The 27,473-nt window shown below is 38.0% G+C and overlaps 1 protein-coding gene across 4 annotated transcripts in view; it reads left to right on the top strand.

The window, feature by feature from the left end:
• The first annotated feature begins 445 nt into the window (after window positions 1-445).
• Window positions 446-27,473, top strand: part of GALC (galactosylceramidase) — a 55,462-nt gene continuing 28,434 nt past the window's right edge. The window contains exons 1-8 of one of the 4 annotated variants that reach the window (XM_010968664.3): window positions 446-680; window positions 10,000-10,068; window positions 10,332-10,395; window positions 11,913-12,026; window positions 14,045-14,184; window positions 14,622-14,660; window positions 18,641-18,771; window positions 24,159-24,314. In XM_010968664.3, the coding sequence (XP_010966966.2) occupies window positions 486-680; window positions 10,000-10,068; window positions 10,332-10,395; window positions 11,913-12,026; window positions 14,045-14,184; window positions 14,622-14,660; window positions 18,641-18,771; window positions 24,159-24,314 (908 nt within the window). In that variant the 5' untranslated portion in view covers window positions 446-485. Of the gene's footprint in view, window positions 681-1,292; window positions 1,682-9,999; window positions 10,069-10,331; window positions 10,396-11,912; window positions 12,027-14,044; window positions 14,185-14,621; window positions 14,661-18,640; window positions 18,772-24,158; window positions 24,315-27,473 lie in introns of those variants that run through there. The other 3 variants (XM_045505699.2, XM_045505701.2, XM_010968666.3) reach the window with 3 other exon arrangements.

The raw sequence follows: 27,473 nt of genomic DNA on the forward strand, positions 1-27,473 counted from the left end.
TTAGCCATACGGCCTCCATGCGAGTGCTCTTCCTGTTTCCCCTTACATAAGCGAAACTCAGGCTCAGAAGGCTAAATGACTCCCCAAAGTTGACAGGTGAACTAGGGCTTGGATAAGGGCTGCAAGCCTGGTCCTCCTTCTTGCTCTGCCACCTGCTGGCACGTGGCAGAAGCGCACGGAGATGCTGGGGGAGGTCCACGCTTGGCAGGCCTTGGACAGTCACTTTCTCTTCGCTAAAGTGCTCCAGTAGGTGAAGTGGGAAGAGACGCAGCGAAGTGATACCCGTGAAGGCTGGAGTCAGATCCTGACGTAGGGGCGTCTAGAAAAGGCTCGCTCGGCCCTCCCACAACACTACAGCGGCTGCGTCAGTGACCCGCGGCCCTCACTCAACATGGCGGCCGAGGCGCCAGCGGCCTCCTGCCCTTCCCCATCATGGCGGCGGCCGGACCCGCCTCCCTGGGCGCCGGAGTCATGTGACCCACACAATGGCTGAGCGCCTACTCCAGGCTTCCCGGCAACGCCGAGTGAAAGCCATGACGGCCGCCGCGGGTTCGGCGCGCCAAGCTGCAGTGCCCCTGCTTCTGTGCGCGCTGCTGGCGCCCGGCGGCGCGTACGTGCTCGACGACTCCGACGGGCTGGGCCGGGAGTTCGACGGCATCGGCGCAGTCAGCGGCGGGGGGGTGAGCTGAGGGCAGCGGGGCGCCCGGGGGGCGCCGGGGGTCCGCCCCCTCCCGCCCCACAAGCCCCCGCGGCGCAGCCCCGCGTTTCGACGCACTCCTGTCGCGGCCGCGCTCCCGGCGGGCGCCGGTCGTCCGGCTGTCAGGATGCTCCTGCTGTGGAGCTGGGATCTGCGGTTGTTCGCTTAAATGAACCTGTAGAGGCAGTTAGGTTTACCAGATGAGGATCCGGAGGTCCACCGAGTATGTCTTAGGTCTAGATAGTGACAAGGCTGGGGCTCAGATCCTCCCTTAACCTTAGCGACGGGGCCTGGGGCCTCGGGCCTTTTCGCCGCGGAGAGGGCAATTTTGGGAGGGTCGCTCCAGAGATGGCCAGGGACCCGGGGAGCATCTGTTTGCCTAGAGGATTCCCAGTGGGATGCTTTGGCTGTGCCTCTTTTAAGGAAAGGAGGTCAGCGTGCGGTTGCGCTCTTTCAAAGGGGCAAGTGGCGGATAGGTTTCTGTTTGGAGGCACAGCAGATGCCCCCAAGGCCTCTGTAGGAAGGTGAGAGGACTGAAACTAGGATCCTCCCTCCCTCCCTTTTCTTTCTTTTCTTTTTTCTGGCCTGCCTGCCTGCCTGCCTTCTTTCCTTCCTTCCGGCAGGCTACACTAGTATCAGCTGATAGTCTGGGATTGTTTACTGTTGGGGGACTGTTTTTCTCTTTGATGATCAAGGCCCAAAGGGTGAGTTGCCATCTGGAAGGGTTAGTGCCTCATTGGTGGATTTCTGTATGCGAGGAGAGGGAAATGTTGGGTCACCAACCAAAACAGTGACTCACCACCGTTAGAGGGCATAAGAATCACGTGGTGTGCTTGTTTAAATGCAGACTCTGGGCTCCCTCCAGCCCCCTGACTTTGTAGTTCCGAAGTGGGGTCTGAGAATCTGTTTTTTAACAGATGCACCAGTTGATTCGCATACTAACTATTGAGAGAACTTTTTTCCCTGATCCAAGGATCTCTGGAGGTAGGGATGAGCTCTTTGTGTGTTTGTATGTGATAAATTTTTAATTTTAGAGTTTCAGATTAACAGGGAAGTTGCCAAGACAGTACAGAGTTCTCATATACCCTGCAGCCAGTTTTTCCCTATTATCAGCATCCCACATTAGTAAGATACATTTGTCCCAACCAATATTGTTAACATTAATGAAAGTCCATACTTCCTTTCATATTTCCTTTGTTGTTACCTATTGCTCTTTTTCTGTTGCAGGATCCTGTCCAGGATACTAATTACATTTAATTGACATGTCTCAGTCATTTCTAGGCTGTGTCAGTTGGGATTAGTTCCTGTTATGTGGGTATTCTAAAACACTTACGTTAAGGGAGACAGGAGGGTTGTTTCGGCTTAATGCAAAATTTTTATTGGCACAGCTAGTAATTTCCTTGGTTCTCTAGTCATGAGGACAGGTGGCTCCTAGGCCTGGGAGCTTGCTACAGTAGCGTGATTATTCTTGGCTCTTAACAGTTTACTTGGCCCTGTCCCTTCCTGTTTGACCTTTGTCTTGTCTTTGTTTTATCCCCTTCTGTTTATTGCCTTTGGATCCGTGGGGTTTATTATGGTGGCTGACCTTTGGGTGAGAGGGGTTTTCCATTTTGTACCACAGATCATAGCTAGAGCTGATTTTATTTGACAGTGGTAAGGCTGAGCTCTTGAATGGGTTGTTCGTTGGGTTGAGTCAGATGGCGCTTGTATCCTTAGATGCAGTTCAAAATTAGCTTGAGTGCTTGCTTTGCTGGGTAGGTGGTTCAGGCTGATCTCAGCTTATCAATAACCAGTGTTGTGGCTGCACCCGCCCTTGTGGTTCTTGTTATGATTGCAAGATGCCCTCAGCCATAACCATCAGAAAACTTTGGGGAAAAAAAAATTGTTACTCACAGATTCTGGAATGCACATGGCACACCTGGGGCCACACAGGGAGATTGCAGGGTCGGGGAGTCTGAAATTCTGCTTTCATTAGGGTCCACAGTGAGGGCCTAGGGTTTTGTGGGCTTACTTTTTATTGGTGAGTTAAAACTTAAGAGTGGAAATTTAAAGTGGAGGGAGAGAAAAAATAAGTGGCCCAAATGATGGTCAGCTAGCCAAATCAACCAAAAAACAGAGGTCTCTCCTCATCTGGGTCTTTACCTAGTTCTGTGGCTATCAACATGTTTGTGATAGCCGGCTCTGAAGTGGGGTACCTCTTTGAAGTGGATGCCTCGAAATCAAGGCTTAAGTCTTGCACTTACATTACAAAAAAAAGGAGAAACCAACTGCCAGGGATTACACTACAAACCACCCTTGATGGCTAGGCATTGGAGTCAATGGTGAAGACATTAACTGCCTGAGTAGCTGATTTGCTAAAAGTCAGGGATAAGGCATGTTATAACCTAGAAGTACACATCTAAATAGGATTATAGTAGCACCCTTATAATTACACAAGCAGTAGCCTGAAATCCAATTTGTAGACATTGTTCCAAGCTTAAAGGGCCCCACCTTGAAACCAGGTCAGTGATCTTGGGGCCCTAAGAATCTGTTCAGAGGTTAGCATAATACTGTGATTAACATCTTGGGCCAGTAGGTGTGAACCTATCCTGAGTTGGTGGATTGCATCGTATCTCATTTAACTACTCTCTTAGAATAGGTCAGTTCAATTTAAGGGTTGTGTTTCAAGAGGCAGTGATGTGGGTGTGCTTATAAAATTAGGCCTATATGGTGCAGATGTCTGATTTAGGCTATTTAATAAGAGGCATTTCTATGGAAAGAAAAGAAAAACAATGGTTAGGTTGTGCGGCAGATTATAAACCTAGTCTGAGTCTTGAGGGTAGCTAGTTGAGATTTCTAGTTGTAGGGCTTAAAGCATCTTCAGCCAGTGTGGAGATAGATGGTGACAATCAAAGATTTTCCTAATTTGCAGTTTGAGTATCTCCGGGGAGGGGTTTTTCTGAGTGTCCCACACAGCAATAGACATGAAGATTGTTCATGCGTGAACTGCTGTGGTGATTTCTTTGGCATTTATATCAGGTTGTCTCACTTCAGCTTGCATGGCTTCAGGAAAAGGGCAGTTTTAGTTCCTAATAATTCCAAGTCAGAAAAGTGAGAAAATGAAAACGTTAGTTTGTAGAGTTGTAGCCAGATATCATAGGAAGTGAGAAGAATTCAGTATTCAGTCCAGTTTATAGGTAGGAAACAAACTGTAAAGACAATTAACAGAACAAAAATCTGATATCCGTAGGATTTACCATAGTTTTCTATTGAAGCATAATTTTTCTCTCTACAGTCACCCCTTTGCCCCAGTTTTTATCAGAGATAATCAAAATAAAGCTAATTTGCTCGCAAAGTAAGTCTAGTCTCATTCAGCCTGGCCCGGTTATATAAGTACAGCAAGAATAGTGATTGACCAAATGGGCTCTCTTGAGTGTGCTCTGCTAGACCTTTGAGCAAGGAATCTCAGATTGGGCTCTTAAATAAAAGTCTCTCTGAAGGCAAGGAAACCAAGCCATGAACTTACCATCAGATTTCACCTGCAATACTGATAGATCTGGGTGAATTTCTTTCTTCTCGAGGTCCCCAAAATATCCTGAGATTCCTGCATCTGCCAGGAAGTGACCTTCCTTACTTATCTGGTAAGGTTTCTGGGAACCCTGTAAGCAAGTTACCAGGCTGATTTTTTCCAAAGGGCTTTATTGACTCCGTTAGTCAACCTTAGTTCCTTAAATCTGTCTGGTCATATTGAATCTGTGTACATTTCTCTCAAGTAGACATTCCAGTGCTTCCAGTTGTGTCCTGTTGCAGGGAGGACAGATTCTTGCTGAACTTATGCAAATAACTATATTACTGTGAAAATAAGAATTCTCACTAAGAGTTTCTGAGTTCTGGAGGGATCATGGTGGTGGTGGGGGAGATTTTTTATTTTTGTTTACAAGGATACACTTTACCAAATTGCTGTAAATCATAGTCAACTTAGGAAAAAAGATTTCCTTAAGTCTGGAAAAAATAAAACATTAAAGAACCACAATGTTTCAAGTAAAAAGTCGTAAGAAATTATAATGATCCTCATCAGTTCATTCAGTCCAGTGTAATTAATTCCTGTTAATCTTGATCTTTTGATAGCAGCTTTATGAATCTTGTTTTACCTTTACAGAGTTCTGTAAATTCTTACCCTGTTCATCAGTATGATCTGAAAGGTACCAGAACCTGTACTTGTTAGAGTCCTTTCTACAAGTCTCCTTGAAGATGAAGCACTTTTGGAAGAACACTTTTGCAAAAACATCAGAGTAAAATCACTGTAAATGACAAAAAGACTTAAAAACCACCATGTTAAAGATTGGCTGGAAGTTTATGGTAATGCAATCGACAAGGACATTTGGTTATTTCTTTGACATTCAACATTTTAAGATAACTAGAATTACAAGTGGTAACATACGGAACATAGCAGATATCTACGAATGTCATATAATTTCTGAAATACGTATAACTACGTATGTCCATACAAGTATAGCCTAGAGCAAGTTTAGCATTACATCTTATTTGACAATGCTTCCCATGAAATTTAACATACCAAATAGGCCTAATTAGTTTAATGTCTCGCTTTTTATAAGGAGAAAGAACAAATCTTTTAGGTGTTTCAGGGCCCCTCTGGAAAATCTCCAAATTAGTTTGAGGTCAAAAGACTTCATTTAGAATTTTACTTTGGGAATTTTGTCAAGAATACCAAAAGATGTTTAAACACTTGATTAAATAGGATCACAGGTCACTGTAAAATAATACTTGGTTATCCATTTAACCAAAATGACAAGGACTTTGTAGGCAAGTACAGAAAGTTACCTATTTTAACCCAACTTAACCCCTCTCCCCCTACCCACAGCTTTTGCTCTTTTAATAGAGAAGACTTAGGTTTTTAAGTAATTAAAGATCTGATAAAGATAATGTGAAGCATAGACTATTATTTTGATAAAACACAGACTCTTTGTTTCCTAGGCAGATTACTTGAAAGGTAAAGAAAAACCTTTCACAATCTTATCAAGATATACCCATAGTCCAATAAAAATTTATCTTTTTAGCAGTTGAAAGAAGATTAAGTTTTAGTTTTACATAAGTACACTATTTATTAAAATTTATTTTAAAAGCTCCTTATAATAAATTTATTTCAACTAGGTTGACTACACAAAGTAAAATTCTCTCTCCCCCTTTCTTTTCCCAGCTTTCTATACCCACTCATCTTGCCTACTTTAGGGCAAAATTACTTTAATTTCCATTAACAAAAATATATCTCCATACCTCATACCTTTTCTTACCCAAAATGCATCCTGCTTTCATTGCGTAGAGTTGCTTCTCATATTATTTCCAGTATTTTTAATTACATATATTAATGAGATTGCTTAACTCTTAGAAACCTTAATTTGTACTGAAGATTAGGAAGTAAGCAGTTGTGAACTGTGTTATACCAGCATCTATAGATTGGCAAATTTATGAATGTATTTTATAATTTCTAGAAGCATATGCTTCTTTTTCTGTAGTACAGTTTTCCAGTATAGCACAGGACATGTTTACTACCAGATCTAAATATCTTTAGTTTCTCTGTAATAAGAAACCAAAAGTAGGTAAACCTATGTTCAGTAATTAATGTTTCAGCATTGTATATTATTTGGAAATAATCTATATAGATAATGAGTGTTCATCATTTAACTTAGTAATACTCTAATATTGCAAGTTACCAAAGAGACTTGGGTGATTATTTTTAAATAGACATACCGTAAAACATAATTATAAAAGTGGGTGCCACAGCCATCAAAGCTTAAGTTAGGCACTTGCATTACAAAATGAAAAAGCCAGTGGGTAACTTGGTCTGTAGTCTGATCACAGATCTGACCTGCAGCAGGGAAAAAACCCCCAAAAACAAAACCAAAAAACCCCTATTCCCTAACCCAACTGATTCTTCTTGATTTTTAAACTTTTATTTCCTAATGTTGCAACCTCACTCATAGGTGCTGGTGTATATTTCAAGGTAAACAGTAGACTAATGAGCTAATGTATTAATTTCTTACTACTACCTTTCTCCTTTTTATTTTTGTGGTTTAAACCTGGAATTGCCAGTATTTCATAAAATGAGGACCCATGTGTCCTAGTATCTTTACTTTGATATTAAATCCATTGTTTAACTTGCTGAAAAATGGAAACCTTTCATTATTTTATGTTTATTAACTCAGTTTTTAAATTATTAAAATGAGAAGAATTGTTTTGTAACTCAGAGTGGGAAACTCTTATCTGTTATGATAGTGTATGTATGTGAAACACATTATTCATCCTAGAAGTTCAGTAAATGCTGATTGAATGAAAATGACTCAACAGTATATTTGCACACCATTTTTAACTTCTTTCTGGAGACCCTGGTACCTAGCACAGTTTGTGGTAGTAAATTTTGGAATGTCCTCACTTAATTTTCATACCTGATATGGAAGGCAGTATGTTACACGCAGACTTAGAGCAGATTGCTAGGGGTCTTTTCCAGGTCCTCCCATTCACTGTATGGCCTTGGGCAGGTTATTTAACCTTTCTGTATCTCAGGTATTTTTCCGAGATATGGTGACACCTGCCTGGTAGGAACATTGTGAGGATAGATGTCAAGACACATAGGATGGCATCTGCCACGTGATTAATTTTGGTTAATATCATTCTGTTTCATAGATTAGGGGAGAGGAAGTTATCCCAAGGACTTTAGATGAAAAACTTGTTCCAGTTTGGGTATACAATGCCTGCCATTTATTGAGAGCTTACTGTTTTCCCAGTACTGTGCTAAGACTTCTTCTTGAACTGCTTGTAAACAGCTCCAGGCCTCATTCAGGGAGCATGATGAGCAATTTGGTAATTTGTTATTGCTTCATGGTACATTTCAACGTTTTGCTATACTTTTCCTAACTGACTATTGCCATTGACTCATGCTTTTGCATTAGGCATGACATAGGCTTGTGATAGCATAATGATGTGGTGTGTTTGCTGAAAGTTGGCACTTTCAATGTTAAGGACAGGAAAGCGTAGAGGATGAAATAACTCCAAAACAGCAAAACACACTGTTCTAACAATAATATATATTGTTAACGTAATGTGGGGAAGGAAGTGTTGTTTACCTTGGGTCAAGGGTAGGTTAGTGTGCACATACAGCATTCATTCACTGAAGAGTGCTGACTTCAGTATCTGAGCCTCTGTTGGTCTGTAAACAGTGACTATATTTTAAAAAACAATTTGTGTGTACAGAGCCTGTCATTTCTTGAGAACTTACCGTGTGCCAGCTACTGTGATAAGTCCTTTACGTATTTCTTATTTTAGCCTTAGGACAGCTGAATGAGTAACATAACCCACTTTATGATAATTTGCTCTTGGTCACATTGTTTGTTTTACGTAATCATGATGCAAGTGCCATCTGACTCAAAGCCTGTATTATGTGCAACAAATGATAACATAAAAGATATTAAATAAATACTTACTGAATAAGGGAGTAAGTCGTGTTATGAACTTGAATAAGACACAGTCCCTGTCCTTGAGAAACTTAGAGGAGAGACAGGGAAGTAAAGCAGTGAGCAGGCTGCAGGGTTAGAAGAGTTATGGTAGAGATGTGCACCTGGTGCCGAGGGAGTCCACAGTCCGCAGGAGAGGCTCCTGCAGTGGGGAGGAACAGGAGGGATCCTTCCTTGAAGAGATGGAGTTTGACCCAAAAGGTGAAAGATGAATTGGAATTGGCCAAATGAGGGTGTGGAATGCATTCCAGACAGAAGAAAGAAAACTAGTTTGCTATAGCTAGATAGAAGGTGTGAGCATAATAAGGGATAAAATGTCAGAGTTAGAATCCAAATAATTAAGGGATTTGAGTATAAAACTGAACAATCTGAACTTTATCCTGAAAGCTCTTGGGGGAGAGGAGGCCTTGGCAGGTTTAAACAGAGTAGTTTCATGGTTAGATTTGTGTTTTGGGAAGATTAATCTGGTAAGTAGTTTGGAGGATAGAATACTGGGAGGCAGGTGGGAGACCCTGAAACCATTTAGGCTGTTCTAATAATTGAGGAGGGCCTAGATGGAGGTAGTGGGCTTGAAGATGAGTGGGTGGATTTGAGAGAGATTAAGGAGGTCTTGGTGACTGAAGATGGATGGAAAGTTCGGTGAAAGGGTGATCCTATGTTTTTGATTCGGGCAGATGCTCTTTTCCTAAGATAGCAGATACATTAGAGGGAAACAAATTTAGGGGAAAATGCTATGGCTGGGGCTCTGCTGAGCTTGAGGTGGCTGGAGAGCAGCTCCACGGGCCTGCTTCTCAGTGCCGGGGGCTGGGAGGGGCTGGGTGTGAGGGGGAGAACAGGGGGCCACCAGCACGTCAGTGGTAGCATGTATGAGAGCGTAATACCGAACGGCAGCCCCGTGAGCGCCAGGTCTGGCCCTTGCCATTGCCATGCACCTGGCGAGGTGTCAGTGGTTTGAACCTAGGGCTTGTCTGGCTTCCAAGCGTAGGGACATACCGTTGTGTCATATTAAGACCTATCTCTTTTATTCCCCTTACCTATATTGCTCCCTAAAGTATACATAATTGGTCAGTTGTTGGTTTTGGTGATTTCTTTGTTCAAGCAGTTATCAGTCATGGTTTGGGTGTGATCGAGTGTTGTTGCCTGGCTCTTCTATTACTCTCTGTCCATGCATTCTGATGCCAGTCTTGTGTGAGGTTTCCTTAGGACAGCTTGGCCTGGGGGGGGGGTCATTGTGTGGTCATTGTGAATAACAACAGATAGCACCCATAAATCTCTAATAAGGATGAGGAGAGAAAAGGATTCTTTAAGCATTACTGATTGCAGTACTTCTCTACAAGATGCTGAGGGGGGAAATTACCTGATATTAATGAATATCCTTGCCATCCTGTCAAGATACTGTATTTAACAAACAGCCTTAACATAGAGAAGCTAAGTTTCATTTCCTCTAATAACCACTGTCTGAGTCAAGGTCCTTAAGATAAACTTGTAACCATGAGATTCATCAATAGTCTTAGCAAGCTTACCTCCCAGCCAACCCTCATCTCAGTAGAGGAGTAACTTGGTTGTTGTTTGGAACCCATGTTTTAGCTGTTGGACAAACAACAGCCCTGTTTGCCTCATAATGGGCAAAACAAAGGCAGACAAACAAATAACCTGGGAAATGACTTTCCACAGCTCAGCTCTGCCCAAGAGCTGGCTGAATATGGGCATGCTAGATGGTGTGCATAAACACTGTGAAAAAGTATTCATGACTGGATTTGTTTTATTCATTCTTTTGAAAACTTTTTTTTTTAGGCAACCTCTCGACTTCTAGTAAATTACCCAGAGCCCTATCGTTCTCAAATATTGGATTATCTCTTTAAGGTAAAGAAAAAATAATTATTTAATGGTACCTGTGATTTTTTTTTAGAAACTGTGGTGAATTTCACCAATAGACCTTAATCACCTTCACCATTCTGGTCTTTAAAAAATTGACAAACTACTTTTGGAATAAGTTACTATTTATTTGAAGTTTTGCTTTGGTTTTCTCATCTGTAAAACCAAAGGCAGTGATTAGTAATTGTCTTGAAGTGTTTTGTCCTTCATACAATGAATCACAGTGTTAATACTGTTACTTCTTTCCCCAGCCGAACTTCGGTGCCTCTTTGCATATTCTAAAAGTTGAAATAGGTGGTGATGGGCAGACAACAGGTAGGAGTATTTGGGGAATGGGATTGTTTCTCCCCCAACCTTTGAATCTGTACCTAAACTTATGGACTGTGATTTCAGAATATAAATGATATCAGCACTTTTGATTTTGGTTATTGTTTAGATTGTTCCTTATTGTTCCTTTTTTATTCTAATTGTTAAAATATTCATTTTTCTATACAAAACAGGATTTGGACTTTAGATTACCTATTTAGTTGAAAAATCAGTAGTAAACACATCCGCAATTTTTTATGAACTAATATTCACTAGACAGCATTTAGGGACAGTTTGGAATTTTATTGAGAAGTTAAAAAAAGAAAGCTTTTAATGTATAAAACATGTAAGGTGTTACTCGCTTTAAATAAAATATGTGACAAAAATATAAGTAATCAGTATTTCAGAGATACAGCTTTTTTGTCTTTTAAAAATAAAATTTTTAACTACTAAATTTTCACTCTTCATTGTCACCATTTTGATTGGCTTTGTGGAGTCAGTTCAAAATTGATGGGCCTCTGGTTTTCAGGAAGAAGATCATTGTCTCAATGATTGTACATGGCTTATTATTTATAGGCCAGATTTCATCATAGTGAACTTTAGAGTATTATCTATATGCCTGTGTTCCTGTTAGTGACTTGCAAGTCACTAGATATGTCTGTATAGTGGTACTGGTATTTAATTTATACTGAAAGAAAAATTCAAATCAAAAACAAAACAAAACCCCATAACAAAAACTATCCCCAAGCTATTATAAGAAGTCATACATTTTATTGTCAAACCTTTTATGCAGAATTGATAATGACGGGTCATCTTCATTTGCTGAAGCTAAATTAGAGGCAGAGAAACAGAAGCAGGAAGTTCTTAGGAATTCTGATGTTTACCTTTTAAGAAGAAGAGGGCTAGGGCCCCTCTCCTTGTGAGGCCCTTCTTAACAAGGGCAGAAGTTTGTGAAATGTGGTAACACGTGGGGACTGACGTCAGTTACCTACCTTGGCACCCTGTGGAGGTTAGTATAGAATTTTCTTACAGTGGGAGTGTGTATTTATTCGTTTTTTCTCAAAATTCTGTTGTCTTGGTATAACAAGGCATGTTACAGCCTCAAGGCATAGGGTATGGGAACTGGGGCTTAGGAGCCCAGGATTCACATCTAGGATTTAGAAGCTGGAAGCTGAGGTGATCTGAACTGAAAGCTGGACACGGGGATTTGAAAACCCCAGTGAGACTAAATCCCGGCAGAATGTAGTCCTAGGAATTTTCAAGTATATGAGTTGATCACATTTCTCTTAACACTGCTTGTAATAGAAAGTTGTAGTTTTGTTATTTATGATGCTTAGGGTAATGAAAGATGAAATAATATGCTTTGATCATCCATCCTCAAGTTATTTAAGATTATTCTTATTTGCCCCACTTTAGGATTGGATCTGGAACACGACTTCCGTGAAATGTGTGGATGTGCAGAGGGGAGGGTGGTCCTCCAACGCTCCATTGATAGTTTCCCTTCTCTTTTGCTGTCTCCCATTCAGATGGCACCGAGCCCTCCCACATGCACTATGCATTAGATGAGGATTATTTCCGAGGATATGAGTGGTGGTTAATGAAGGAAGCGAAGAAGCGGAACTCTAATATTACACTCATGGGTAAGAAGTGATGTTTGCTACACTTTTGCAGTCTGTTTTCCTTTAACTTTTAAATTCTGAATCATGTATGTGGAGTGTCTATTAATCCTGAAGCACTAATAATGCTATTAATACTACCATTGTGGTACCAGAAGCAAAGCATGTGCCAGGCATGATTCTTTCTTTGTTCATGTGTATTATGTCTGATCTTCATCATACCTCTGGAGTAAGGCATTTCTTGTGCCATTTTGCTGCAGCAGTGGAGGCTTAGAGAGGTTATGCCACTGACATGAGGTCGGAGAATTAGTAAATGGCAAAATCAGATTTAGAACCTAATTCTATTCTAGTTTTTGTGTGTGTGATGCTAAACTAATTTTCTCAACAAAATTTCTCATCAAAATTTGTTAAAAGAGCAATTCTACTTATAAAAGTGTATGCTATATGCAGTAGTATATCCAACTATTTGCAAAATTGTATGTTACCTGCAGTAGTAGACCCCAATTCTAGAAGCAGTACATATAAAAGTGTTTGTTGATTTGTTTCCAACCTCAAGGATGTGGTAGTCACTCTTCTAGGCACTAGGGATGTGGAACAATTCAGCCCCAATTCCTGCCCTTGTGGACCTTAGGTTCCAGTGGCAGAATCACTGGATGGTTTCTCAAATGGGACTGCATTCCTTTCACTGCTCTCCTGTAGCAGCATACAGATCTGTTAAAGATTTCAGACACACACAGTGGTGGCATACTCTCATCATTTGAAATCTGATGAGTTTTTTTTTTTTTTTTGAAAAATGAGATTTTGAAATCTGATCTGATTTTCTTCAGACAGTTTTACACAGTCAGCCCAAGTTAAAGTGAGATTAATGAGATTCATTCTATAGACTTGATTTCAAGTTATTTTAAAAGTCATTTTCAATCATTAAATTAAAGGGCAAGCATGAGTTTTTCTAAATTAAAAAAAAAATGAGGGGTCAGTGTGTTCTTTCTAAATGGACTTTTGTAAGAGATTCCAGAACTGTTTTGAGCAATCAAAAGCATCATTGACTTCAGCACATACTCGCCCACTGTGTGGCTGCCCAGGTCAGTTCTTATTTTAAATGCAGAAAATCTGGCATGCTGAGCCCTGTTCTGACAGAGACTTACACATGGTAGGCCTTCAGAGTGTATCTGACATTTCATTGTTTTAAAAGTTTCCGTTATTTTAATGTCACATTTCTTATGTAGAAACACTTAGGCATTCCTCCTGAGTTTAGAAAAATAAGAATTTTGTCATTTTGATTTTGTACTTTTTTCAGTGGTGAACTAGATTGGTAATATATATATGTTAACAGTTAAGGAATTTAATGTTAAACTCATTTTAATATATTTGTAACAGAACTAGGGTTCTAATTAGTACTTCTCTATTCTCCTTAGTTTTTTAAACTTAAAAATAATAACTAGGGTATTATGAGAATGTGGATGTGGTTCTATATCATATAATGTATGTTTCCCTATTGAGTCATTGGCATTTATTTTGCTAACTTTGATAACCTGACTGATGAGCATTTTAAGTAGCCTCAAGTTGTAAGACGATGCGCTAGTGAAAGAAGAATTTGTATTATACTTACCTCCTCGAAGTAGTTAAGCATAAGCCTTTTAAAACTTTGATTTGACCTCAGAGCACAGAAACTGAATATTGAACATCCTTTTAGCAGGAGGTGGGGATGTTAAGTTGCATTGTATGTTACATTTCCTTTTATCGGTAAGTGAGTATTATTGGGGAGGTGTTTGTTTTTGTTGCTGTTTGTTTTTATTTATGTATTTTTCTTGAAAGCGCATTTGGAATTGTGGAGCCTGACTCTAGGGATCAATCAGGAGTTGCTGTGTTCATAGACTGGGAGAGAATTTGAGAATTTGTGCGTGGGTTACAGTCTTTCCTGTAGTCAGATCTGTACTGGCTTTTGCTTAGCCTGTGTTCATTCCTTTTGGCTTATTTTCCTTTGTTTCTAATAGTGCCAGCACCGTTCTGCCCACTCCAACTTTGCGTCTTCCTTTCCGCAGGGCTGCCGTGGTCCTTCCCGGGATGGCTGGGGAAAGGTTTCAACTGGCCTTATGTAAATCGTCAGCTGACTGCCTACTATGTCGTGACCTGGATTGTGGGCGCCAAGCATTATCATGACCTGGACATCGATTATATTGGGGTCAGTAATATATTTAGAACATGATTAACTTTTGGACATTTATTTGAAATTTTTAAAACCTAATTTGGCTCTGTGGTACTTTGCTAACTATTCTGTGTCTGTTAACTATTCAGTGCCTGCCGTAGCCCCTGGCACACACTGCCTTGTCAGTCTTTGTTGAATGATTGAATGGATATTTCATTTTTAGAAATCTCTGAAATCAGTAGCTTTTTGAAAACTACCCACCTAATATTTTAAGGTTTTTAAAAATAATCTTTTAATTAAAATTGTGTTGTCTTATAAATATCTATAAATTTAATAACAGGAAATTCCGTAAGGTAAGAAAAATGGCTTTTCAGATGATATGAAAGATGGTGAAAGAAGAGGCATCTTAATGATAATGTTCACTTTCTGACACAGAACTTTCCATTCTGACTTTTTGACTTTCTGTTCTGCAGATTTGGAATGAGAGGTCATTTGACATCAATTATATCAAGGTCTGTAAAACTTTAAAATCTTTTTATCTTTAAGTTATTAGTGAATAATTCCTTTATGGTTCCATGGAAGTTAGTAGTAGGAACACTGTATTTTTTTTTTTTACAGCACAGTTACTTGTTTTGCTGTTTGTGGCATAAAATTCAAGCAAAATTTTAATAATATTTTTATTCCTGATTACAGCATATGCAATTCCCTGTAAGCCCTGAATTGCCTTTGTCTGGAGTTGTGTTGAATTTTCCTTGATCCCTGTCATTGGAACACAAATGACAGTTGACCTTTTCAGGTGGAAATATTCTCTAGTTTACTTTTTAGTTATATTTGTCTTGTTTTATGTGTCTTTTCTCCAAGAAATATAATTTCGTGGTTATATTTTCTTTCAGTTTGAAAATTTTTTCTTTAAAATTGAGTGTCTTATGTTTTTAAGCAGGTAAGAGCTGCTAAATTTCTTTCATTTATTTATTCATTCAGTCAGCCAGGAAGCATTCACTCAACACCTAGTTTGTCGGGCATTGTGTACACGTGCTTGGACTATAAGGCTAAAAAGTACTGTTTCTGCCCCAAAGGAGTTTCACATTTGGGGGCTAGAGAGTCCCATCTGGACAACTAAAGTATCAGCCATAATTTCTCTAGCAGAGTAAAGCACATTCAGGGCTGTCAGAAGGTGCAGAGAGGAGATGACACCTCTGCCTGTGTGAATGAGGGGAGTCTATTAGAAGAGGTGACATGTAGTCGGAATCTTCAAGGTGGGATGGATGGGAACTCCCCAGGTTGCAAAGGCAGGGGTGTGACATTGGGAAGAAGTGAAGACTGAGAAAAGTGATTTGGGAGAAGAGCAAGTGATGAAAGATGGATTAGACAAGTGGGCTCTGAGTCATTAGTAGGCCAGTATGTTCACTGGAGTAATGGCACAATTTAATCACCAGCTGTGGGGTGGAGAGAGCATAAATTTGAGAGGATTGGTTGCAGGCAGAGCCAGAGCCAACTCAAAGTCAACTCCAGACTCCAGGGATTCCCAGTGAAGTGGTAGGAGTGTGGTGGTGGTGGTGGGGTGCATGGTTATGGGAGGTAGGGCAATGGAGCTCGTATGAGATTGATGCACAAGAGTTGTTACTGGAAAGTCCTGAGTGCTCTGAGTACAGGTCTGGTGAGAGCAGCAAGAGGACAAAGCAGGAGCCAAGTTCGTGCCTGTGGACTGTGTCACTGCAGGGTCTTACTTGTAAAAAGTAATGAACTTTGTATCTTCCCAAATTTGACATTTCCATTTTTTTTTCCCTTTGGGATTATATATCTGTCTCTCTTTGGCTGTGTTTATTTCATTTGAAGGAAACATTAGAAGCATTAGAATTTGGTTTCCTTTTCCTTTTAAAGTAATGATATGCAACTAAGTTGGTTGTTTTATATTATTTACTAATTTTTTTTACTATTTATTTTTTACTATTAAGACTCTGTTGCTGATTCCATTGCTTTCTAATTCATCTTACCTGATTTGAAAGATTAATTGCTGTACTAAGACTCATCATCAGTGTTTTAAACAATTTAGACTTCTTTTCGTTTTCTTTTAATCCTTAGTTTCCAGCAGTAAATATCTCAGGATAGATATAAAAACTTTTAGTTCGCATTTGCCATTTTTGTAGCAAGACTTTATTATTTATTTATTTATTTATTTTATTGAAGTATAGTTGATTTACAATGTTGTGTTAATTTCTGGTGTACAGCAGAGTGATTCAGTTATTTAATATATAGTTTTTCATTATAGGTTATTATAAGATATTGAATATAGTTCCCTGTGCTGTACAGTAGGACCTTGTTGTTTATCTACTTTATATGTAGTAGTTTGTATCTGCTAATTCTAAACTCCTAATTTATCCTTCCTCCCCCTTTCCCCTTTGGTAATCATAGGTTTGTTTTCAATGTCTGTGAATGTGTTTCTGTTTTGTAAATAAGTTAATTTGTGTCATTTTTTTTTTTTAGATTCCACATATAAGTGATGTCATATAATATTTGTCTTTCTGTGTCTGACTTTCTTCACTTAGTATGATAATCTCCAGGTCCATGCAAGATTTATTAGAATCTGTATTCTATTTATTAAAATACCTATTGGGAAGAGTTAAGTAATGGCAAATGCGTTGTTATTCAGATTTGGTAAGATTAATGAATATATATTTCACATACTATAATAAGGTGGCCCTGGGAATAATAAGGATTTGTTTTTAAGAGTAGGAATAAATACAGTGCAAATAAACAGTTTATGAAAAGATAGCAAGGCTGCTGTCTCTTTTATTTTTGCTATTTACATTGTATTTATGATTTACTCTGGATTTCAGTGATGTGGTTTGAAAATTGTGTCTGGAAGATCCCATGTAGTATCTGAGGGTTGTGGGTGGAAATGGATGTGTGAGTCTCTGGATACCCTAGTCAATTCAATCAGAACAGCTTCCCTTTGGTGTATCTTATAAGTTGGATTTCTATCTAATGTGTTTTTGAGAGGAAAGGGAAAGGTTCCTCAGCAAAAACATTTGAAATATATTAGATGCAACTTTGCTCAAAGAATGCTGCTAACTCATTACTGAGTTTGGGATGGTAACTTATTTATAAAACACAACTTACAGACTTGTATATTTTGGAGTATATTTGAATATACCATATAAAAAAGTTAACAGTCTTAGAGGTTATGGTCTAGGAATAGCCCTAGAAAAACTAGATATAGTGATAAATCCAACTGTGACTAAGGCGCTGTCCCTCCTTTCTGTAAGAACAAGAATTTCAGGATGATGAAACTGAAAGCTGGTCTCCTAATAGAGGAATAGGGATTCTCAGTCCTACTGAATCTTGAGAATTGGTCTCGATTTACTATTAAAGATCAGTTCATATTGCTTCCTGAGTAGAATTGATTTAGCACTTATATTATTTGCCTCCTAAAAGAGCACATTGTTGGAAATTTCTTTAGTTTAGAAAAGTTAGAATGTGAAAGAGAGCTTGTGAGTTTTTTTGTTCTTTCTTATCTTAATTAATTCAACCAATATTCATTTGAGCACCTACTGCTATGATCCAGACAGTTCCAAGTGCTTAGAGGTATAGCAGTGGGTTCATTCATCAGAATCTGGTTTGAAATCTGATCCTTCTGCTCCTGGGTGAAATGATGTTTACTTTTCTCTGCTCTTGTTTTACATATTGGCAATCCATACATTTCAGTATATACTATTCTCTGTTTTTTTAGTACATCCTGTTAGTTTTAGTGTTCTGGTGAGTGTGTTTTTCACCTGAGGGTAAGGACCCCATCTTGTGCTTCGTTTAGAGTCCTCATGGGGCCCAAGTACAGAGCTAAATATAAATACCAGAGTAGGTATTCTGAGCTTTGTTGATTTATCTATTAGAGCTTAGCTTGTTACTTTTAATTGTGTGGGTGGATAGTCCTATGGGCAGATTTTATTGCCTGTCCTGTCTACACCTATGAAAGATTTGATATTTCTTATTCTACTTCTAGTATGGTACAAAATATTAAGAACTTTAATATTTCAGTAATGGCAGATTATTTAAAGACATTGGAAAATACTCAAAATGAGACAATAGGTTAAAGCATTTTACCAAATGTTTTGTTTAATTTGATCCCAATTTATTGTATCTGCATAAGAAAATTCTGAAAGAATGCATACCAAAATAATAGTGGTTATTTTTAAAAAATTTCCACCCTGCCACCCAAATTTCTACGACTAAATATAATATTAAAGTCAGAGGGAAAATCCATATAAAACATCTTTACCTCTTGAGTATTTTTTTCTTTTTCCATTCCTGTGAAGTAGGTTATTTTAGTGATGAGGTGCCCCCCGCCCCCACTGAAAGCACGTTTCTACTGAGAAATAATATGGACGCTATTATCCAGAGTGCTGATTTTTGAAGACACTATAGCTCTCTTGGTCATAATTCAGCAGCTAAAAACTCACTTGCAAACTTCCCTGTGTTCTGCTTATCTCTCCGAAAGGTGTTAAGAAGAATGCTGAACTATCAAGGCCTCCAGCAAGTGAAAATCATAGCGAGCGATAACCTCTGGGAGCCCATTTCTGCTTCTATGCTGCATGACCCCGAGCTCTTGGAGGTGATTGATGTTATAGGGTAAGGAGCGATTTGCTTTGAAAACTAACAGTTTCTGATTGCTTGCTCTGGATACCGACTGTTCCTTGGTTTTTGACCTGTCCCCATTTGATTATATTTTTGGAAGGTGGGTTTCTCGTATTTACTTAACTAAAGCATGTATAAATTATATTTCATTCCTTTTTCTTGGAACTGTTATGTATTTTGGTATCTTTCTATGACAGTGTAATGTATTGGTAACTTTTAAAATATTGTGTTAATGTTTGGAGTAATAAAAGCATGGCTTTGTTTAGACCAAGGGATAGAGTAGTATTTACGTTTTAGAAATTATAAAGGCAGTGTCGTGAAATTAGTTCCCAACCCTCAGACTTCCTGTGCTTGGGAGTTCTCTCATGAACACTTACGTAAATGGTATGGTATGATCCCTGACCAGGGCTTCTGTCACATATCCTTAGCAGTATGGCTGTGACACTGCTGCTTAGTCTAATTCTGCCGTTCAGCCCTCTAGGCCTTGACCTTACTGAGTTCCAGTATTATTATTATTTTTTGAATGAGTTTGAATTTTACCTATCATGACAACATACATAAACAGACAGCATATATAAACATTTGAAAAATAGAAGACATGTATATGTGGAGTTTGTTCTTTATTTTGTGTGAAGACTGCTTGATCTACGTGTACGTTTATTTTTATGAAGAATTTTGAACATTCACAAAGTAGGCAGAGTAACATGGTGGATATCCATGTTCCCATCACTCAACCTCCATAACTGTGAGCCTGGAGACAGTTCTCCATCTACACGTCTGTGCAGTCCTCTCTTCTTCCTCCCCACATTATTTCTGAAGCAAATCCCAGACTTTATATTATTTCTTCTATAAAAATGTTTACCACGAATCTCTAAAGACAAGAACTCTTTCTTTTTACAATAACAAAACCATTATTATTCTAAAAATGAGATATTTTCTTGATATTATCAAACATCTGTTACTGTTATTTTATGGTTTTATTTGATTCAATTTGGATCCAATTTGGAATCATACACTGATTAGTTGATATTTAAGTCTCTTCTAATTTTTTGGTTCTTGCTCCATTTTTTTCTCTTTTATTTGTTGAAGAAACTGGATTGTCTGTCATGTAAAGCTTCTCACAGTCTGCATTTTACAGATTTCATCCTTGTAGTTTAGTTTAACATGCCTCTCTCTCTCCTGTTTCTTTTTGAAAATTGATAGAGGTGTGGTTAGACTGGATTCAGGCTTAACTTTTTTTTTTTTTTTGCAAGAAAAATAAAATATATTTAAACATCTCATACATTGAAATTAGTGTATAATTTTTGCCCTTATTGTTGAAAGTTTCATAAATAGCTCAAGTCTTGAAGGGAAAAAAGTTGTGTTGATCTTGAATATATATGACTAGGAAAAATATTTAAATGAAAGTATAAGTCTTACTGTATCTTCAGTAATAAGTTGGATGCTTAATTCATTTTATCTTTATTGATGTGGGTATCTTATGCAAACCAATAATATTTACTGATATAAGTGAAGGTTTTGTTTTCTACTCTACTATACTGTCTTTTGTTATTTAAAGATTTGTGCTGTATATACACAAATACAAAATCTTTTGCTATGTGATTTGTTTTCTTTGCTCTTTTTAAAGGAGATACTTTTTTTTTGTTATTTAGCAAGATTTGATTTTGGTTCTATTGATTACATTTATATTGATACCTTTATGCCAGTGGTTCCCAGCTGGGGATAGTTTTGCCTCCTATAAGACATTTGGCAATGTTGGAAATATTTCTGATTGTCACTGGTGTAGGTGCTACTGGCACCTGATGGACAGAGGCCAGGAATGCTTCTAAACATCCTCCAGTGCACAGGACAACTCCCCCACAACAAGGAATTATCCAGTCAAAATGTCAATAGTGCTGAAGTTGAGATCTGCTTTATGCTAGGACTTTTGTTTCCCTCTCTATTTACATATTGTCTGTTGGTTTACTATAATTAATACTAAGATTATTTTATAATGTCTTATTCCTCCCCTTCTCTCTCCTACAATGGAATTTTAATTACCAGAGTTTCTTAATCTTTGTACTTTTAACATGAGCTTAAGCTTGAACTATCTTGATTTGTCAGCTACAAGATGTAACCTTTTACTCCCAGCCAATTGGCAAACTCACCTTTCACTTTCCTCTTATTTTGTTTCAGCTCTGTTAGTTACACATTGTCAGAATATATAATATTTATACACTATTTAATTGCTCTTTTAGTCTAGTTCTACCATTAAGTGTATTCAGTGCTCACCTTCAAGTCTTTTGCTGAAGTATCTCCCTTAGTTTCTTGGGTCCCAGAAAGCTTACTATCTACTATATCAGGAAGTGCGAATGAAAACAGTATTTCTTGATCTTTCACATGTTTATTACTGTTTATCTGTGGCCTTTATACTTGAAGGACAGTTTGGCTTGATATAAAATCCTTAACTCACATTTTCTTAATTCTTGAGTATCATAAAATTTGCTCCACTGATTTCTTACATAAAATGTTGCTGTTGAGAATTCTGATACCAGACTTACTTTCCTTTGCTTATAAATGACTTGGCATAATTCCTGTATGGCCAACAGATATTTTTTTCTTAACTTCAAAGGCTAGTAGTTTTACATTATTTACCATTTCCTGATACATGGTATATGCCCTTTTAATATCTATATTTAAGTATTATTTCAAAAAGTTTTAGTTAAATTTTAATTTAAATAATTATCCTGCTCCATTACTTTGATTTTCTTTTTAGAAGCCCCAGTTACACATGTTGGATCTCCTTTGCATGTTGTCTTTATTCTGTATTTTTCTCAATTCTTTTTTATCTCTTTATTTCTGGTTGCTTTTACATAATTTTATCCTTACTATCCTCTGTTTCCTTTATTGTGCTTTCTACAGTGTTTATTCTGTTTTGTGTTCCTTCTACTTTAGTCTTCATTTCTAAAAAGCTTTTTCTTCTTTTTTAATAAATATTCTATAAGTCTCATATTTTAGTTTCATGTACCTCTGTTGTCTAATAATTCTGATTCGTTAAAAATTTTAATTGAATATTATACATACATATATACATAGATACTTGTTACTGAACCAGGTTTGTTTTGCACAGTATACAGCAAGCAGAAATGCTGAGATACTGAGGTTTGTTGCAAAGAGAGGCTTTATTTGCAAGGCAACCAAGTGAGGAGATGGGAAAACAAATCTCAGATCCACCTTTCTAAAGACAAGGGACTTAGGATATTTAAGGGGTAGAGAATAAAGAAGCAAGGCGGTTTGAGGTGTGGGGAGTGTGAGGGAAGGAGATTAGAAAAAGGTGCAGTAATTGTGGCTCTGCCTAGGTGTAACTACGGTATAGACCTTTGCACGTTCCAAAGGTCATCAAGGGGGCACTCATGAATGCCGAGTGGAAGGGTCAGTAGTCCCATCCATTCTTAACCAGCTCAGTTCGTATTAGACACAGCTGACTCTTGGCTCAGCTAAAAAAAGATGTAGCCAACTCCGAGTGCCTGGAAAACAACTTGGACATTCATCTGTTGTTCAGGCCACGTGCTGCTTGGGGGACGTGCAAGTCTTGGTAGCAAAAATTAAAATGACCTTGACTAGCGAAGGCAAGTGACAGAGCTTACTCATACCCCTAACATCTAGAGATCACTGGGAACATGACAGCTTGTTACTTTCCAGGCTTTTATTTATTTTTTTTAAAACAAATGTATTTTAGCCATAGACATACTGAACATATATTTAGGTGAGTGACTAGATGAATTTGAAAATTAGTATTTGCTTGAGGCATCAAAGCTTCATATCATGATTATGGAATGAAGTTCTGGGATATATGAATGAATCTAAAATGTAAAAATTTATTAAAATTATATAATTACAAAAATTAGTAGTCATAGTTTCCTAGTTGAGAATTATAGTGCTGGAATAATAATTTATTAATTCTGTTAGGTGCTAGCTTTCTCTTGAGGTCTCTGTGGTGTATTTTTATATTACTGAATAGATGCCTATTTTCAAATGAGTGTAGTGACTCAACAAAATCTTAATGGAACCTCATTTTTCTCTAATTCTTCATTTTATTTTGTTTACTGTACATTTTTTTCTTCCTCATGAAATCCTGGAATGCCAGACTAATGTGCCTCCTTAATTCATGTTTACCAGATATAATGAATTCCCAAATAGGGCTTTTTCTTAAAAGATTCATGACCTAAATAAAATTAAATAACTAAAAACTGAAACAGGTTCTTTACAATCTTTCTTTTAATGTTGTGAATACTGCTACACCAAACCAGGAAGATTAGAATTGTAATATAATGCAATCTCCGTTATTCTGCATATGTTATCATTAAATATCATTTTTGTAAATAATTCTTGGCCTAAACAGTATACGCTTTTGTCCCTAAAGTTACTTAGCTAATGTGCTGTCTTACTCTTGTATTAACTGTCAGTCTATTTTCTGTTTTACATTTGAAATCTCATAATTGTTTTTAGTCAATAATTAGCCTCCACAATCATCATTACAGCAATATTTTACTCTTGGAATAATAAATGTACATTTATACTTCAACTGACTGACTTCTAGCAAATGCTAGCTCCTTACTCTGGGACAGGGTTTCTCAGCCTCTGCACTGTTGATATTTTCGCTGGGTCATTCTTTGTTGTGGGGACCTGTCCTCGGTGTTGTAGGATGTTTAGCAGCATCTCTGGCCTTTGCTCACTGGATGCCGGTAGCAAATCCTGTCCTGCCCTGTCTTCTCCTCCAGGCAGAGTCACCCAGGTTGAGAACCACCAATGCTCTGGGATAATAACTTCTATTTTTTCCCAAAGTGGTTTATTCTTTTTAGTTAAGGAAGAATTCTCTGGGGGTTTTGTTGTTTTTGTTTTTGCCTGGGAATAACTGGAAGCTCTCTTTCTCTCTGTCTGCTAGGGGTGGGAGCAGGGGACGAGACACTACTTTATGTAAAAGACTCCTTGTCTTATTTTTGGCTTCCTTCTTACTCCTTCTTTTCTACTGTCCCAAGCTCTCTGCTTCCCCTGGGAAGTCTGAATTCTGTCTCCATTTCATTCATCTCGGAATGTTCTAGGTTTTGGCCTCCTCTGCTGCCTCCCCCGTCACTTCTTCCCGCCGTATTATGTTTCCAGAAGCAAATTCTCATCTACTGATGATCTTCCTTCCCATTCTGTGTGTTGTTATAGGCTTATCTCATTCTAAGGGCATCCTGAGACACAAGGACGGGAAGCAGAGGCTTATAGTCAGTCTGACATCCATCTGGAAGCTGCCTATTGTTTTAAAAAGAAAACATGTATTTTTTATTCACTCAACAAATAGATGTAAGTGCCATGTTCTGACCTTTTGACATTTCCTCCCACCCTTTCTTTTCTAGAGCTCACTACCCTGGGACCCATACAGTAAAGGATGCGAGGCTGACTAAGAAGAAGCTTTGGTCTTCTGAAGATTTTAGCACTTCAAATAATGATGTGGGTGCAGGCTGCTGGGGTCGCATACTGAATCAGAATTATATCAATGGTTACATGACTGCGTAAGTTTTTAAAAACTCTTAAAGGTTTTTATTTTGAAAAATTTCAAAAGACAGTAAGCAGAAAAAGAATACAATGAATTTACACATTCTCACAACCTAGATTCAGTGATTATAAACATTTGTCTTATTTTCTTCATCTATCCCGATATTGACACCTAAGCTGTATCAACCAAAAAAAAAAAAAAAAAAAATAAGCAGCACAAGTAAGAATAGAGCTTATTTGGGGTGTAAAGACTTGCAATTTGGGAGACACAGATTCTGGTAACCTTGAAAGAGTGTTTCAAGGAAGAGAGAGTCAGGGGCTTATAAGGACAAAAAGCCATGAGGCTGTTTAACGTTGCCTGGCAAGAATTGTGATTGACTCTGATATGAGTCAGAAAATATCTGTCCTTAAGGAATCACAGGTTTTAGGACAGGGGTCCCATAAGTAGTAGATGGACTGTCATGGTTAGTTTAGGGTAAATGCCCAGTAAGTATCTTGAGTTTCTGGCAGGTGTTCTGGATGATTTCACAGGTCAAAAGGTCAGATCCCATCCAGGCCTATATGTGTATAAGTCACACTTCCTTAGTGACCTTCTGGCTCCATTTTAGGGAGTCCTCTTGGCAACACCAACTCCATTTTGACTTTTCTTTCACGCTGTATCTATCTATTCTTCTATATTTCAATATAGTCTGTATTGAATGAAGTCCTACTTGTGAGATATTACTTATATAGAGTAAAATTCATGTAGTTCTGTTTAGACAAGCTGTATATATATTTATTTAGTGAATAATTATAAAGTAAATTATAGATAATTTGACACTTCACCTCTAAATATTTTAGGATGTGTCTCCGATTTTAGATTATCCAAAAGGATATTCACCTACATGATCACAATATCGCTTGAAATTTAAAAGCATAGGAGCATTTAAAAAATATTTCCAATACTCAGTCTATATTTAAATTTTCCTAAATGTCTCCAAAAATGTCATTTATAGTTTTTTTTTAAAGCTAAGTACCAGTACAGCACCATGCATCGCATTTAGATGTCATGCCCCACAAATCTCTTTTAATCTAGAATAATTGCCTTTCTTCTTCTTTCTTTATGACAGTGACCTTTTGAAAAGACAGGCAAATTGTCTTGTGCATTATCTACTTCCCAAGCTGCCTGATAACTCCTCACAGCATCACTTCATTTGTGTTACTGTCTATTTACAAAACAGAGGTTTTAAGGGAGAACACACTCTTTCTCAGGGAAGCATTTTTTAAATGCTTTGAGAAGCTTTAGTTGTAATTAGATTCAAATTACCTTTCTAAAACAATGATAAATAGAACAAAAGCAGCCAATACATACTTTTGTGATGTTAATGTGAGCTGACACATTCTTCTTACAGCCTTTGGTCTTTTTTTTTTCTTTTTTAAAGAAAAGATGCTTATTGTGGAGAGTCTGGTTCTCATCATTTAATTTGGTATTAAGAGTAATACATACTCATGGCAGAGAATTTAGTAACTGTGTATAGGTGCAAAAAAGGAAACAATATCACCGAAAATCTTGCCATGTGTGAAGTAATAGTCCTAAAAAATTTTGGTGTATGTCCTCCCATTTATATTGCTATGTGTAAAATTTTAATTCATAATTGACCCTGTACTACAAAATGTTTAGTTAGTAAGCTGTTTTTCACTTAACAAGGTATTATGAATTTTCTCCTCTTATTTTATAGATAAATATGTATACTTCCTCTATTTCATCATTTTTAATGCTTATATATATTTCATTACTTAAAGCAGAATTTCCCAGTTTGCCTTGTTTTAAGAAGTACCTGAGATACCTGTGTATACTGATTCCTTGGCAACTGCCCAGACCTATCAAATCTGAACCTCCAGGGAAGGATGCTTGGACTCTGTTTAGTCAGTGCCCCCAGTGATGCTGACGCCACGCGAATTTGGGAAACACTGATGTAGACATTACACCATACCTCGCTGATATCCTCCTCTTCCTGGAGATGGAAGTTGTTCTGTTTTAATGAACAGCTTTGCATACCCTGAAATGATTGATATATACAAATATCTCTGTGTACATCTATGATTATTTCCTTAGGGTACATTCTTAGAAATAGAATGAATGTCTGGGTCAGGAGTATATAGACTTTATGGGGGAAATCATTAGGTCTATTTAATTATTTATTACTAGTTTTCTTTTTGTTTTGAATGGAGATACTGGGGGTTGAACCCAGGACCTCGTGCATGCTAAGCATGTGCTCTACCATTTCAGCTATACCCTTCCCTCTGTCTATAGGTATATAGACTTTAAAGGCTTTTGTATTACTGCAAAATGCTCTCTAGATATTTTGTTTTAATTTATACTTCTATCAATAGCCAGAGTAGACACCATGCATCTTCCAATCCATGGCTAAAATCATGAGAACTTTAAAATTTTTCACTGGTGGTAAGGATTTTTGAAAATTGGGTTTATGTTTTGTGTTGACAGAATTAGAAGGCTTTGATTTTCTAAGAATGCCAGTCTGTCATTTTATGCTGGGTGAGGACTTATAAGATAAGAAAAATTAAATTCTATAGGTAAACTCTGTTTTTTTTTTTCTTCAAACTTTGAGGAACTCTGCAGTGCCAGGATCCAGAGCTTACCTTTTGCCCTTGGATTTTCCTGAGAACCAGAGAGTCACAATCTTAGGGTTCAGCACCAGCTGTGCACACTTGAAAGAATGGACCAAAATTCAGAGCAGCAGGCTGATCCAATTAGCACTTGTAGGTGAAACAGAATCACAGCAGTGCTACAGCCCAGACCTTGTTCTGCCCTCTTCATGTGCACAGTACATTTCATCCTCACAGCAGTCACATGAGATAGGTACAGTTACTACTCTCATTTTACAGATGAGGAAACTGAGGTCCAGAGAGATTAAGTGGTGGAACCATTGTTACCCGAAAACTGGATTCGCTTCTTGGTGGGTGTCAAGTCACAAGACACAACCAAGCCAAGCCAAAGAGTGGGAGAAAGAAGGATTTATTACTTTTAGCAAGTATGGAGAACACCAGGGATCTTTTCCCAGGCAGTGTCTCACCAAACAGCAAAATTGGGGAAGTTTAAACTAAAGGTTCATGCATATTCATAAAGGGGTAAGAGTTCCTGCATATTCATGAAGGCGCTTGAGCAGAGGAGAATT

The sequence above is a fragment of the Camelus bactrianus genome, chromosome 6 (assembly GCF_048773025.1).
Source record: "Camelus bactrianus isolate YW-2024 breed Bactrian camel chromosome 6, ASM4877302v1, whole genome shotgun sequence".
Lineage (NCBI taxonomy): Eukaryota > Metazoa > Chordata > Mammalia > Artiodactyla > Camelidae > Camelus > Camelus bactrianus.